This window comes from Rana temporaria, chromosome 2 (genome assembly GCF_905171775.1).
Source record: "Rana temporaria chromosome 2, aRanTem1.1, whole genome shotgun sequence".
NCBI lineage: Eukaryota > Metazoa > Chordata > Amphibia > Anura > Ranidae > Rana > Rana temporaria.
Genome location: NC_053490.1, coordinates 453,488,097 through 453,503,752, shown reverse-complemented (window position 1 = coordinate 453,503,752; position 15,656 = coordinate 453,488,097). Strand labels below are relative to the sequence as shown.

The window sequence follows — 15,656 nt, the reverse complement described above, 5'->3', positions numbered from 1 at the left end:
GTCAAGACCAAAGAGCTGTCAAAGGACGTCAGGGACGAGATTGTAGACCCGCACAAGGCTGGAATGGGCTACAAGACCATCAGCAAGAAGCTTGGTGAGAAGGAGACAACTGTTGGAGCGCTTTTTTTTATTTTATTTTTTTTGAGGTTTCTCAGGTGGTGGTGGTGGTATCATGGCTGACTGCAATTTTTTTTTTTTTTTTTTTTTGAACAATGTCAGAGTAAGCCGGTCTTAAAGTGGTTGTAAACCCTCACATTTTACGTGTGAATTGACTTGCCTCAGGTGATAGAAATGAAACCAATCCTCCTATATAATTTGTACCTGTTTATCCGCAGTCTTCTCTTCATCCATTCAAAGTGCTGAATTTGTATAAAGCTTGTCTGAGCTATCAGAAAAGGGGGTCAAGTAGCTAAAGTTACTTTGCAGAGCTCAGTGAAAAAAGCTCTGAGAGCTGACTGCAATGTTTTACAACAGCTTTAAGACCTGCCTGCACAGTACAGACAGTTCCCTTACACACTGGACGGGCTCTGTTGTAGTTTGCCTGCTCAGCGGGGTATCTGTCTGCTGATCCCTACTGAGCAGGCGGATGGCTGTTCTGTGAACACTCCGCTTGTGCAGAGTGGACACGCACAACCCGCTCTCTTCTAAGGAGCGGTCAGATGTAAACTGTTTACACCTGACTGCCATTCAATCCAATCCGATCTGTCAGATGGATGGGGAACCGATCCCCCACCTGATTGTTTTTAGCTGACAGAATCGGATTAGATGTTGTCAATACACATCTGTGTTGAGACCCGCCACATCAGAGGAGACTGGATGGTCTGATTGGGTCCTCCCGAAAAACTGACAGGCAGACCCGATCCATCCACCTGTGTGAAAGGGGCCTTAATTATGGTAAACACGGCTGCCCAGTCCACTCATAAACAAAGTGACTTTTCCATGCTCGAGGGTCCTGAATATAGGATCTGAAATATGGTGCCGTTTTTACATTGACAATGTGGAAATACACTGCAAGATGTGTATTCGAATGTCCAAGAAACACAAGGACATTTCTCCGATTTTTTTTTTTTTTTTTTTATATATATATTTTATTTATTTATTTAATTTTTTATTTTTTTTTGCAGAACAGGGTCTTTTTTTTTCTTCAAATTCTTTGTTGACGTCTGAGATTTAATCTGTCGGTCTACTCTATTGATGCTTGTCATGGAGTAAAGTGGAAAACTCAGATTGTCCTTTTATTGGTAATGCTATTTTAGGTGTCCGAGGCAGCCTCCCTTATACCTAAACGTATATCGGCATTACAGTTGTTACTAGAGTGTGTAACCTGTTCCCTGCGTCCTCTAATTGGCCAGCAAGTTTCAGTGGCTACAAGAAAGGTAAACCATGACAGTGTAGCTAAAGTCTGACTAGAGTTGGTATAGAACACTTTGGGAAACAAGGATCCAATGACCTCCTGCTGGCAGTTTAATGTGTTCAGGGTGGCCACAGGTTCTCTTTAAAGCCTAACTCTACCCTTTACTGTACCTGTAAATAGTTTGGGGTAAGCTGGCTCAAACAAACCAGTGCTTGATCAGGTGCCCTTGATGGGCATGCTATTTGAACTGCATGTAGCCTCAGCTGCATACAATATACAGTGCTGTGGTAGTGAAGTGAATGGTGCATTTGGGCCAACTTGGCCCAAATGAAATATTTAAACTGGTTGTAAAGGCAGAAGGTTTTTTATCTTAATGCATTAAGATAAAAAAACCTTCAGTGTGCAGAAGCGCCCCTAATACTTACCTGAGCCCCATCTTGATCCAGTGATGTGCATAAGTGCCTCGGCCCTCTGGGACTCTCCCTCCTGATTGACTGACACACAGCAGCTGCGCCATTGGCTCCCGCTTCTGTCAAAGTCGGCCAATGAGGAGAGAGGGGGTGGGGCCAAACCCTGGCTCCCTGTCTGAATAGACACACAGCTTCTGCTTGGGTGCCCCCATAGCAAGCTGCTTGCTGTGGGGCCACTTGATAAGAGGGAGGGGCCAGGAGCAATGGCGAGGGACCCAAATAGAGGAGGATCTGGCTTGCTTGGTGCAAAACCACTGCACAGAGCAGGTAAGGATAACATGTTTTTAACTGCTTCCAGACCGCCCACCACATATACTACGGCAGGGCGGCCCAGATGCGCAAATTTACGTACCTGTTCATGATTTTGTGCATGCGGTGTAAGGGCGCATGCTGCTCCCGCTGTGATTGGATACTGCGAGAGCCAATCAGCGAGTCCGGAGGCCGTGATGTCCGGAGGCCGTTCAGTGGAGAGACGGAGCAGCAGTCTTCATATGTAAACAAGACAAACTGCTAATAGTCCTTACTAAGCTGGGTAAAGACCCACAGTATCCAGAATCATATAGACCCATATCTCTGTTGTCAGTGAATATTAAGATCTTGGCCAAAATACTATCCTCTAGATTGATCTCCTTGATCGACTCAGATCAGACCGGGTTTATGCCAGGAAAGAACACGGCAATGAATATTATAAGGATGTTTATGAACCGCCAATCCCAGCATGATGATGTGGGGACTAGGGTGGTGGTTGCCCTGGATACAGCCAAGGCGTTCGACTCGGTCTATGGGAATGCCTGAGATGCTTTGGGTTCGGCCTGAATTTTATCAAGTGGGTACAGCTTCTCTACCAGACCCCCAAAGCTAGGATTTTTGTTAATTGGTGGCTTTCAGATCAGATTTCCCTGGAACTGGGTACGAGGCAGAGCTGCCCCCTGTCGCCGCTGTTATATGCCCTGGCAGCTGAACCATTGGCTATTGCGTAGCGCGACTTGTCAGGCGGCTAAACAGCTATATACACAACAGGAAGTGGCAGAAATCCCCTCTTAAACCGTTAACCAATGAAAAATTTTGGTTTTTACAAATGGGGTAATGCTCTCCAGTGGTAACACAGGCTGCAATAAAAACCTGACATTTGTTCCTTTCTCTACTCTGTCCAAAACTAATATTAATAAAAAATAAAAACTTTTGAGGTTGTAGTGCTTTTTTTAAATAATGGGCTGTTATACTGGCATTATGTTATCTTCAGTTTTTCGGAATACACACACATTTATCTAAGAACTACCAGCTCACATTCAACCGTTTTTATTTTAATGTTGTGATGGTGCAACCGTGAATTGCAGAACTGGCAGCTTGCGGTTATACAGCTTGTGCATAAACGTGATTGCTGCTTCCCCCTGCAAAGGTTTCACTGCTGCTATTCACAACCTATTTCACCAATGTACTTTGACTACAGTGGCCATGTAACCTTAACTGTCCATTTTTATATTGTTACAAAATTGTAATGTTAGAATAACCTAGCCAGTTCTAGATGTGGGTAGGTTAGTTGGGGTATGTAGTCACACAATCTTATGTTGTAGGTTGCTGCTTACACCATTGAACAGCACCTCTAGTAACCCACTTTGGAGCTCTGGATGGACACACTGCATGCCGCTCCTGAAAAGGAGAATCGGACTAACTACACTACTCTTCTCTGTCCTTTGGTGGAGTTGGTTTGTGTGTTGCTCTCTGGTAACCACTCTGTATTTGCTGCCCTCATTTAATGCTGCTCAGACTGTCATTGGAGGTTATGACCATCCTTTGTCGCTGCGAGAATATTGAGACATCGGAGGGGGTCCCTCTGTTCGTAACGGGGGTTGCACAGGTAATCAACTTCCAGCTTCCTAACTCTGCTCTTTGTTTCCGTTTTTTGTTTCATTTATAAGCAGCTACATCGGCAAGAGGATCCTTCATTAACAATAATAACCATGTTTTTCTACATATTCCAGCCTTCAATCTTTAAACTTTCCTTCCTATGCATTCTATCCCCTTTCCCTGTGTGTCCAGCAGTCACGTTTGGATGTAATGTGAAGCTCTTGGAAAGTTTGCAAAGTGTTTTTGTAAAAACCAAACCACAATTTCTTGAAGTTGCTTGTAGTTGAAATCTTGAAGTAAGGCAGATGACAACATGCATACTCCGGTAACTGATCAAGTCGTCTTCGGTTGGCCTGACTTTCTAAACCTAATGATGCCTGTGTGTTTTACTCGCCAAGACGATACTAAACTTGATGCCTGCAAGTTTGGGAAGACTCTATTTTAGTGAAGTGGACTTTCTTTTCCTTTCATTACCTACCACTAAGATCACTGTTTTTTTTCACTCAAGAATTATTTTTATACTTGGAAAAGTCTAAAAAGTAACTATAAAAAAAATAAGTTGAGAGAGTAAATAAAAAAGGAGCTGTTGCAATATTCGGCATGAACAGTTTTCTTCCCTGCAGAGTAGTTTCTACCACAAGATATCCTCAGGCTTCCGGGTTGAATGGTTGACAGTCGGCATCATTTAACCTACTTCCTCTAGGCCAGTGATGGGGAACCTTGGCACTCCAGATGTTTTGGAACTACATTTCCCATGATGCTCATGCACTCTGCAGTGTAGTGGAGCATCATGGGAAATGTAGTTCCAAAACATCTGGGGTGCCAAGGTTCGCCATCACTGCTCTAGGCCCAGGCCGTCATTGGCCCATCCACTGTTTTACTGTGAAAGGGCAGCACTGTGATGAGCTTCTCTCTGTCCCTCTAATTTCTCCTTTTATTAGAATGCTTCTTATCAGCTGGTTCTTCCCTTTGTACTCTAAACTCTACTGTACAGGAACTGCGAGAATCTGATACCAGGTAAAATTCAGATACTTGCAGTAAAGCTACTTTTGCAAAAAATACATTTGATAATGTAGTAATGAATACAGATAAACTAAAGGTTTTAAAGTTTAATGCCGCGTACACATGACAGTTTTTCCTGTTATGCAAAAAAAGTTTTTCTCGACGTTGATTACTCTCAAGCCTGCCTTGCATACACACGTTCATGAAAAATGCTTGAGCAAAGTGTGGTGGAGTACAACACGTACGACGGCACTATAAAGGGGAAGTTCCATTCAAATGGCGTTAGTAAAAGTTTGAGAGACGTTTTGCGCTTTTCAGTCTTTGTGCTTTTCAGTCCCTTACAGCAGGGATCCTCAAACCACGGCCCTCCAGCTGTTGTAGAACTACACATCTCATGAGGCATTGTAACACACTGACATTCACAGACATGACTAGGTATGATGGGAATTGTAGTTCCTGAACAACTGGAGGGGCATAGTTTGAAGACCTATGCCTTACAGCGTGACGAATGTGCTGTCATTACGAACGCTAGTTTTACCAGAACGAATGCTCCGGTCTCATACTTTTATTCTGAGCGTGCGCTCCCCCCCCCCCCCCCCCCACGGAAAAGCATACACACGAGTGGTTTTCACGACGGGAAAAAACGACGAGAAAAAATAGAGCAGGTTCTAATTTTTTTTTGAGTGCAGTTTTATGGAGCATGCACACGACCGGTTTTCACGACCAATCTAAAAAATGGCAGTTTTCTCGTCCTGGAAACCTTTCGTGTGTACGCGACATAAGGTGTGCGTTTTTTTTTTTTTTTTTTTTATAACATTAAAGGGTTTGTAAAGTCAAGTTTTTTTATTTTAATGCATTAAGATAAATGGCCTTCTGTGTGCAGCCCCCCTAATACTTACTGGAGCCCCCTCTCTGTCCAGCGATGTCCACGAGTGTCTCAGCCATGTCAATTGGCTGAGACACAGCAATGTAATTGGCTTCCGCTGCTGTCTATCAAAATCAGTTAGCCAATCAGGAGAGAGGGGGGGGGTGGGGCTAAACCACAGCTCTGTGTCTGAATGGACACATGGAGCTGCAGCTTGGCTTGGGTGCCCCCATAGCAAGCTGCTTGCCGTGGGGGACACTCAACAGGAGGAGGATCCAGGCTGCTCTGTGCAAATTGACCGCAACAGAGAATGGTTTTTATAGAAAAGACGAAACGTGACTTACAAAAAACTCCTAACTGCCCCCCAAACACCTGAGCCTATCAGCAATCCAGCGATGTGCCTGGCTGCAGGTATTCTCCGTTCACTTCCTGGTCTCACAGGGAACTCGGGCACTATTGGCTCCTGCTGTTGAGCAAATGTGTGAGGAGGGAGCAGGGGGACATCTATGAACTCGCACAACCCAGCTTTGGAGCACACGTGTGCCCTCATGGTACATGGCTTGCTGTGGGGGCACACGCTATAAATTAATAAGCAGAGCATGCTGGAGGGGGTAATGCACAGAGCATGTAAGAATAGCATATTTTTTTTTCTAGACTTTTTGGACTTTACAAGTTTGAATTATTTTATTTTTTTAATATCTGTCTAGTTTAACTTTAAACTGCCAAAGAGGTGATGGTCACTTTTTTTAAACCATTTTTATGTCTATGCACTGATGACTACAGAACTTTTATTAGCTTAAAGCTGAACTACAGGGAAAATACATTTTGCGTACTTGCATTGGGAAAGTATGCATACGTGATGCCTGATCTGTTTCTATAGAAGATGTAAATTACTGTAGTAGGCTGAGCCACTGCAGTGATGGCCGTGATATTCTGGGTGCCATGCTGAGCAGCAGCTCTTCCGCATAGTAACCACAGGGGGGTTGCTCGCTCGGTATTGCCACCATTCAGAGAATGCCTTGCATTTTTTTTATAATGAAAGAAAAGTGTTCTCTAATTGGATAAAGAGGGACAGTGATGTCAGTCTTCACCTCGTCAAATCAGATAACATTTTGAATTTTTTTTTATTTTTATGTATGGCGTACTCCGATTTGCATCCCTGCTGAGCGAGGCACTGCCTGTGGTTTCTATGCCAGAAAGATAAAATGCCTGGCATAGCACCTGTAAGACCATGGCCATCTCTAGATATCCGGCTCGATCACGTATACATACCTAAAAGTATGCAAAATATATCATCCCTGGGGTTCAGCTTGCATAAGCTGGCAGCTCACTCTGCTTCCTGCTGTGCCCCCCACTCCATAGCTAGGGGAACTTGGTTTATGCCCTTGTCTGAAATTTTTGCCTGAGAGCAGTTAGATTACACCTGCACTTTGATCCCCTTCTGATTGTGGCTGGAAAGGCACTACAAGCTGTGCTTAAGCCCCATACACACTATTAGATTTTCTGCAGATTTTTGTCTTCAGATTTACCAAAACCATATAATATGAGGTCAAACCTTAAGAGTTTTCAATTTTGTATGCAGTCAGGCAGGCCCTTGCTCTACATCATTTTGGTAAATCTGAAGACAAAATTCTGCAGAAAATCTAATAGTGTGTATGGGGCTTTAGATTAGTCAAATCATTTGCAAGCATGGTGCTATAAATGGCCAGTTTGAATGGCCATACTGCGCTAAACTAGCTATTTTAGGTTGTGTGACTGTTACAAGTTCCGTTGAGGCTGAGTGTTTAGAAAGCCACGTTGATTGCGGAATGTGGATGGGCACATTTTATTCACTTAAAGCAGAAGTTCCACCCAAAATTTGAACTTCTACTTTAAGTGAAGTGACCCTCTGACATGCCACATTTGGCGTGTAATTTTTCTTCGGAGGGAGCTCCCATTTCCTCTTCGGCACCAGAAGGAAGATCACCTCCATGCAATCTTCTGAGACATGCCACAGGTTCCAGAAGATTTCCCGGCTATTCACAGCGCGGCTCGGGCATGCGGGCGACCACAATTAGAATGCCGGGGAGAGGAGCAGGTCTTCATGTGCCCGCATCGCTGGACTGTGGGACAGGTGAGTGTCTGATTAAAGTCAGCAGCTACTCCTTTTGTAGCTGCTGACTTTTAAATGGGTGGAACTCTGCTTTAAGCTGGCCATAGATGGTTCAAATATCATCCTGTTCAGCAGGGACTGGCCAAAATTCGAACTATCTATAGACGGGCTGATTGTACCCAAGTCGAGCCATCAATCAATCGAGTTTGGTACAACCAGCATGTCTTGAGTTTTTTTTTTTTTTTCATGTGGTGTGTGTGTGTGTGTGTGTGTGTGTGTGTGTTTTTTTTCCTCCAGGGGCTATAGCCCTCACCAGGGGATGGCAATAGTTCTGTGGGAGGCATTCCCCCATGAACACCGGCTGTGTTGATGAGGGAATCTGGCGATTTTTCAAAGATGTCTTCGGCCTGCCTTAGATCTTTAGCTAACACAGCCATTTACCTCATAGCTTTAAAACACATACAAGATAAAGTGTAAAGTGCAGATACATTTATTTACACAAAGCCCTCCCTGTCAGTCTTGTACATATCTGTCTATGGTCCATTGAGATCTCTGCTGTGTGGCCTCCTGTTAGATTCTTCTCTGTCAAAGGTATGAACTCCACAATCTTGGAGACTGGCAGACAGGCTAAGGCTGGGTTCACACTACTACACTACTTTCATCCTACTTTGCTCTGCTACATTGGTCCTACATTTATCCTACATTGGTCCTACATCCATCCTACTTTCATGAACAGGATACTACTTTGGTCCGACTTCAATGATATTCAATGGGCCTGAAGTAGGATCAATGTAGGACCAAAAGTAGTACAGGGAGCATTTTCAAAGTCGGACTGACTTGTGTAGGACGCTACAAGACACTCTCATAGGGAAACATTGAACACAGAGCAAAGTAGGATGAAAGTAATGTAGTAGTGTGAACCCAGCCTAAAACTGTAGGTTTTGTCAAAAAAAAAATCTGCAGACTAACGAAAGCCTTGGGTGTGCTAGAAAAGGCACCCAATTAAAAATTCACATACATGCTGGATAGAGATGTCTCTCTGAAGCTGTCACCGGTCTACATTTGCAGTGTTTGGTCAGTATCTAAGCAGCGGCGAAAAAATGTAATTTGTTTAAAATATTTTGTTTTTGAAGTGATTGATCAGATAAATAATTTAAAACATCAAGACCAATTCCTGAGTTTGTTTATTTTATTGAATTCCTGAAACTTTTGAGGGGTTGCAGGAAGTTGAATCGCGCACACAGTCTTTTGGAAGTTGTCCGGCAATTGAACCTACCAGTGTCGTCGCCCCCCCCCCCCCCCCCCCCAAAAGTGAAATAATTTGGTTGAACTTTGCATTTAATTTTGGCAGCAGGTTGTATATCAGATGTTGCAAAGGACCCGACTTTTTGCAGCTCCAGGGAAAATAAATGATTTTTTGTCATTTTTAGTATGTCTCTTGTTTTACCTTAACACTGCTTTTGATGAGGGGGGGGGGAAAGGTGGATTGTCCGTTTTTTGTTAGATAATTCTTTTAAAATTACCTTAGTTTACGTTTTTGGTGCTGGTGCATTTAAACCCAAAAAGCAGAAATCTTGTGCTAACATTCAAAATCTGAGCTGAGCATTGCATACAATGTGACTGTGGGCTAGAAGGGGAAGGTGATCTATAGGAAGTGTAAAGTTGTTGATGGCAAACTGGAAAATATATGCAAATGTTTTACCTTTTTGACAGGATCTCCCTAGAAATAATGACGTTACAGCCCAGGTGTGAGGACGTAGAGACGGCTGAGGGTGTAGCTTTAACCGTCACAGGTGTGGCGCAGGTACTGTAACAGCTGATCATTTTGGAAATGCATGACTCCGGGAATGGATGCCAACAGTGCCAAGACAAGTCGGCACCCCAGGTGTACATTTACAGACACTGGAAACATCCATAGTTGGTTGCAGATTGTGTTTAGAAAATAACTGTTTATTGCATACTGTAAAGTGTAGTTGAACCTTGGCATGGTTCTAAATTTCATGTTTTATAATTGCTTTATGGTAAACCTGTCAATAGTTCTAGTATATAAATATTGGTTGGTCAGGATAACATCTTCACACCTTGACCATAAATGGCAGGATTGTGCTAAATGTAAATCACTTCTGTCGGAAGTATAAAATAACTCTTTAATGTGAGAGCCCTCTTTGTTATAGGTCTTGCCATGATGCATGCAACAAGAAATGATACCCTACAGGGTCCTTGATGGCAGTAAAATCCTGTCAGAATTTTAATCCCTCCCCCACTTTTGTGTATTTACACATTTTTATAATTGGCATTAAATGAGCTTTTTAATGCCCCCCCCCCCCCCGAACTCCATCTGCTGGAACTGTGGACTAATTCATCCTCTAAGGCAGGGGTGTCAAACTGGCGGCCCTCCAACTGTTGCAAAACTACAAGTCCCATGAGGCCTTGCAAGGCTAACAGTTACAAGCATGACTCTCACAGGCAGAGGCATGATGGGACTTGTAGTTTCGGAACAGCTGGAGGGCCGCCAGTTTGACACCCCTGCTCTAAGGTCACAGCATAAGCACCACAGCCATTCAAATCCTTCATTCTGCACTGGTTTCTCCTCCCAGAGCTTCTGTTCTGTGTTTCAGTAGCGATTTAAAAGTCTGCCTAGATTTTCACCATCTCAAAATCTTCAATAGAAAATGTTCTTTAACGGTGTGCATTTTTCATTAAAGCCCAACTCTGGCCCAAGAAGAAAATACCCCTTAAAGTGGAGGGCACCACACACCAAGGGTTTATTGCTCTTCAACTCGAGGGGTAGAGCAACAAAGTGTAATACTTGCCTGACTTCTCATTCTGGTAGGATCTGTGCGACTGATCCCATGTAGATTCCACTCTTAAAGCCTCATAACCTTCGTTCAATGCATGCCGTGAACATTACAATGGGCACTACACAGTGCAGATCACACAGGTTGCACCTTAATCTCACCGATAGCATTTATGGTGTTGGTGAAGCATTTAATAAGTGTTAGCTGGGTGCTGGGGGAGAGGCAGTGGAGGTTCCTGTATCCTGGCATGCACTGGTAAATTGAGAATTGTGGCAAAGCAGCTCTAGTCAAGTGCTGTTTGTACATGGCAGCCATGTCTTAAAACCATTTTGCTTCTGTGTGCTGGCAAAAACATTAAGGCACTCAACAATACTGACTGTGCCAGGCAGAGCTGAGGCATTGAGCAATATTGCCAGTGGCAAAGCGTCTTGTGTCAGTAAGATTGAGCTGAACCAAACCAAGTGTCATAATTCAAAACGATATGAATCCATCTTGCAGAGAATTCACAAAAATCCCTGCTATCTCACCACAACCTAACCACCAACACAAGTAAAAGAAGCCCTAAGGCACTCCCAGCTGGTATTTTACACTCCCAACACACAATGCAGGGCTAATAGTCCTGCATTGTACACAATGGTGCCACAGTAAAATTAGCATTTACCCCTTGCAGTGTGGGGGGTTTGGCCGCAGCATTAAGTATTTATTTTTTCATCCCAGGGTCGGGCTTTAATCTGTGAGGTTGCTCATTTGTTTAATGCAGTTACATAAAGGAGCACCGTGCAGCACAGGAGAAATGTGAATCATGTAATGTAATGGAATGAAACTAATTTTCTTATAGAGAATACATTAGAGAATTACTGCAGCCAGACTTCTGTATTGGCTGCAGATTTAATCACTTTGTTCCATTTGTGTTGCATTAGGAAAATGACATCTACATTATGGCTTTTTTCATTACTTCCTACAAGTACAGCAAAATTCTGTCTTTGAAGACTGAAAAAACCTTTCAGGAGAAACTGTGTTTCGCCTGCAAACTGCTAAATATGCAGTTAAAAGGACCATTCTGTCTGCCATTGGATTTAGAACTGTGCAGATGGTCCTGCCTGCCGCAGGTGTTTGCAAGTGTAGTAAATGTGCAGGGTTACCACAACTTCAGCTTTGCAGTTTTCAATGTTCATCTGCTTGTTGTGCATTGAATTGGCTGTGTGGGGCAGTAGTGAGGTAACACGGTAAGCGTCAATGCTTTAAACAGAAAATAGTTGTCCACTTGGCAGTGCAAAGTAACAAACGTGTGTGATCACAAGACTCTCTGAACTGCAAAACCTTTGTCAGAAAAAAATGAGTCCAGAGCATCTGCTGCCATTTTTCTGCACCCAGTTACAAGGTTTCGTACATAGGACATAGAAATGCACAAAAACATAGGGAGGAGTCTAAATTTAAAAAAATCTATTGCTGTAGAACAGGGGTGCCCGACCAGTGGCCCGAGGGCCACATGTGGCCCGCGGAGCCCTCTGATGTGGCCCGCGACCTCCTGCTCTGGGATGGCTGGTTGGCAAGCCCAGATTGCGGGTTGCCGACCTGCCATCCAAGAGCATCAGTGTTGTGAATGAAGCTGGCAGTAGAGGAAGCAATCGGCTTTTCAGAAAGCGCACCACACCTGTAGGATATAATGGACGTCTATGGCAAAGTGCAGCTAACCGGCAGGAAAACCACAGGTACACTGTGCCGCAATTGACTGCAGACAATCGGTGTAAAAGCAACCTTAGTCCCCTTTCACATGATTGGTCCAACCCAATCGGACCTTCTAATCACCTCCTATGGAGTAGCAGATGTGAACAGACTTTTGTCAGTTTACACCTGCCTACCTCCACTCCGATCTGCTAAAAAAAACAGGATCTACCCCCTTCTATCTGATTGGATCGGAGGGCCCATAAAGTAGATTGGGCTCTGTCTGCTTTGCATATGCAGACTGGACACAGACCTGTCATCTGCCCACTCCGCTCATTGTGGCCGTGACTGGTTACTAAGTCACTTACGTGGCCCTCGGCCTTCAAAAGGTTGGGCATCCCTGCTGTAGAAGGAGGCAGTTTGTTGGGGGAAGGGCTGCAGAGCGCTACAATGAGTGTCTGCAAGCAACATTAAAGCGTGGTGAAGGTTCTTTGCAAGGTTGGGGACTGCATTTCTGCAAATGGAGTTGGAGATTTGGTCAGGATCTATGGTGTCCTCAATGCTGAGAAACACATCACCATTTTTCTAGGTAAATGTATTTCTAAAGGTGCTATTGGCATTACATTTTTTTAACCACATGTCGGTAACAACCCATGCATACAAAGAAACCAAAACAAGTTCAGAAATTAAGTTTTGTAATAAAATGGCATGACACAGGGTAAAAGTATTGAACACATACCAGAAAGGGAGGTGCCAAAAAGCACACCAGCTGAAATCCATCAGTAGTGTGACGGATCTCGAATACCCCAGGTGGGCACATCCGCCAGACCTGTCTCCTGTCCTCCAAACGCACCCGTAGCCTGCAGACTCGCCATAACCAGCCCTTAGCCCCTCAATCACGAGACAATCCACACAGGTGTTGAGGGTTAAACATGCAGAGCATAAACTGTTTATTAAATACAAGACATACACTTTTTCACACAATTAGGGACACTCCCTTTAGCCTTGTCATATAGGGGGGTAGGGGACAAAGAAGAACCAATGGGAACTGAAGACTTGTACATTGAAACAGACTACAGTTAAACATAAAGGGATTATGGTAAGCAGGCAGCCTCTCAATGCACATCCCCCTGCGGAGAGATGTCTCCAGTCCAGACCATTGTCTATGTGACATTTACTAACACAATTAGACACAGCAACAAGAGGGGGGGATGGGGGAGAAGGGATGTAGCATTACATTACATTATCTCAATGCCAGCTTGTCTCCAGTCTCATCTGGGCCATAATCTGTGGGTAAGAGGCCGGCCCACATTCCCTTCCAAAACACGCCGTGACAGTGGGTTCTGTCACAAGTAGTAATTGGGAAGCAATCCTGCCCCGTGTCAGTGCACATTAATATTGGCTGGTTCAGTCTCAACTGATCTCAAGACCTTTGCAACCTTATTGTTGAAAAAATTTGGATGTCCTTGATTACAGAAGGATTTCTAAACTTCTGAATGTTCCAGTGAGCACTGTTATGGCCAAAATCTGTAAGCGGAATAAACCAGCCACGACCAGGTGCGCCTCCCAAGATTTCTGACAGGAGTGAAAAGAATTATCAGAGTTGTCCAAAAGCCAAGGACCATTTGTGGCGAGCTCCAGAAATACCTGGAATTGGCAGGTACAATTGTTTCAAAGAAAATAAGTAATACACTCAACCGCCATGGCCTGTACGCACGCTCACCACACAAGACTCTATTGCTGAAGAAAAAGCATGTTGAAGCTTGTTTAACATTTGCTGCACAACACTTATGCCACATACACACGATCGGAAATTCCGACAAGAAAACCTTGGATTTTTTTTCAGACTGAATTTTGGCTCAAACTTGTGTCACATACACACGGTCACACAATTCCGACCGTAAAGAGCACGGTGACGTACAACACTACAACGAGCCAAGAAAAATGAAGTTCAATGATTCCAAGCATGCGCCAAATTCATTCCGAGCATGTGTGTGTGTTTTTTTTTTTTTTTTTTTTTTTTTGCGTAATTCTGACCAGAAAAAGTCCGATTGAGCCTACACGCGGTCGGAATTTCCGACCAAAGGCTCACATCAAACTTTTCCTATCGGAAATTCCGACCGTGTACGCAGCATAAGACAAGCCTGTGAACTACTGGGAGAATATAGTCTGGTCAGATGAGACAAAAATGTAACTCTTTGGATGCCATTATACACACCATGTTTGGGAATCAAATGGCAATGCACATCACCCCAAATGCCCCCATACCAACAGTGAAGTTTGGAGGTGGGAACATCATGGTGTGGGTCTGTTCTTCAGCATGCAGTACTGGCATTAGAGAGAAAAATCACCGCTCAAGAGAACCAGAGAGCCAATCTCCCAAGATCCGAACCAAGGGTGCAGGCAATGCAATCAGAATGCAAACTCGAAGAAAAAGGCTAGGACAGCCGCACTCCAAAAAAATTCCTTTTTAATAAAAATTGGTCACAAAATTACATGCCACGGCCAAAAGGATCAGAACAAAAAGCTGACGCGTTTCGCACAGTGCGAAACGCGTAGGATTTTTGTTCTGATCCTTTTGGCCATGGCATGTAATTTTGTGACCAATTTTTATTAAAAAGGATTTTTTTTGGAGTGCGTCTGTCCTAGCCTTTTTCTTCGAGTTTGCATGCGGTACTGGCAAACTTCATATCGTTGAAGGAAGAATGAATGGAAAAATGTACCAAGACATATTTGATAAAAATATGCTGCCATCTACCAGGATAATAGATGAAATGAGGGTGGACATTTCAGTAAGACAATGATCCCAAGCACAAAGCCAAGGAAACTCTCAATTGGTTTCAAAGAAAGAGGAAATAAACCTGCTAGAATGGCCCAACCAATCACCTGACACAAATCCATTAGAAATTCTATGGAAAGAACTAAAGATCAAAGTTCATGGAAGAGGTCCAAAGAACCTTCATGATTTGAAGACTGTTAAAGAATGAGCCAAAATCACACCTGAGCAGTGCATACAGCTAGTTTCTCAATGCATGCAACTAGTTTCTCCATACATGAGGCATCTTGAAGCTCATTGCAAACAAAGGATTTTCTACAAAGTATTGAATACATTTCAGTTGGCGTGTTCAAAAACGTTTTCCCTGCGTCATTCCATTTTATTACACATAACTTAATTACTTAAAGTGGATGTAAACCCGATTCATGAAATTTGAGCAGTATTTTTTTTATCTCTTTTCAATGAGCTTTGTCTTTTTATAGCTCTTTTCTGAACGGTTCCTTTGTTATCAGCCTGAGAACTCCTGACATATATTTTTTGACAAAAGCAGCCAGAATATTTTGTCAAAGGAGGTTGCTAAAATAGATTAGCAGAGAGCAGCTCCTATTGCAAAACAGCTCTGAGAGTCTCTGCCTATGATGAGGGGGTGTGTGTGCCTTTCCTCCAATCGGCAATTTTAGCTATCTTGGCTGTATGCCCAGACATCACACTCTGTGTTAACCAGGAAGAGAAAAATCTAACAAAATCTGAACTTTCTAAATCGTATATAAATGTGAACACAGCAGA

At 43.5% G+C, this 15,656-nt stretch overlaps 1 protein-coding gene across 2 annotated transcripts in view; it reads left to right on the top strand.

The window, feature by feature from the left end:
- FLOT2 (flotillin 2) overlaps positions 1-15,656 on the top strand; it is a 72,823-nt gene that overhangs the window by 35,414 nt on the left and 21,753 nt on the right. Inside the window, exon 3 of one of the 2 annotated variants that reach the window (XM_040338533.1) lies at positions 3,592-3,682. In XM_040338533.1, the coding sequence (XP_040194467.1) occupies positions 3,592-3,682 (91 nt within the window). Of the gene's footprint in view, positions 1-3,591; positions 3,683-9,344; positions 9,436-15,656 lie in introns of both variants that reach the window. The other variant, XM_040338532.1, reaches the window with a different exon arrangement.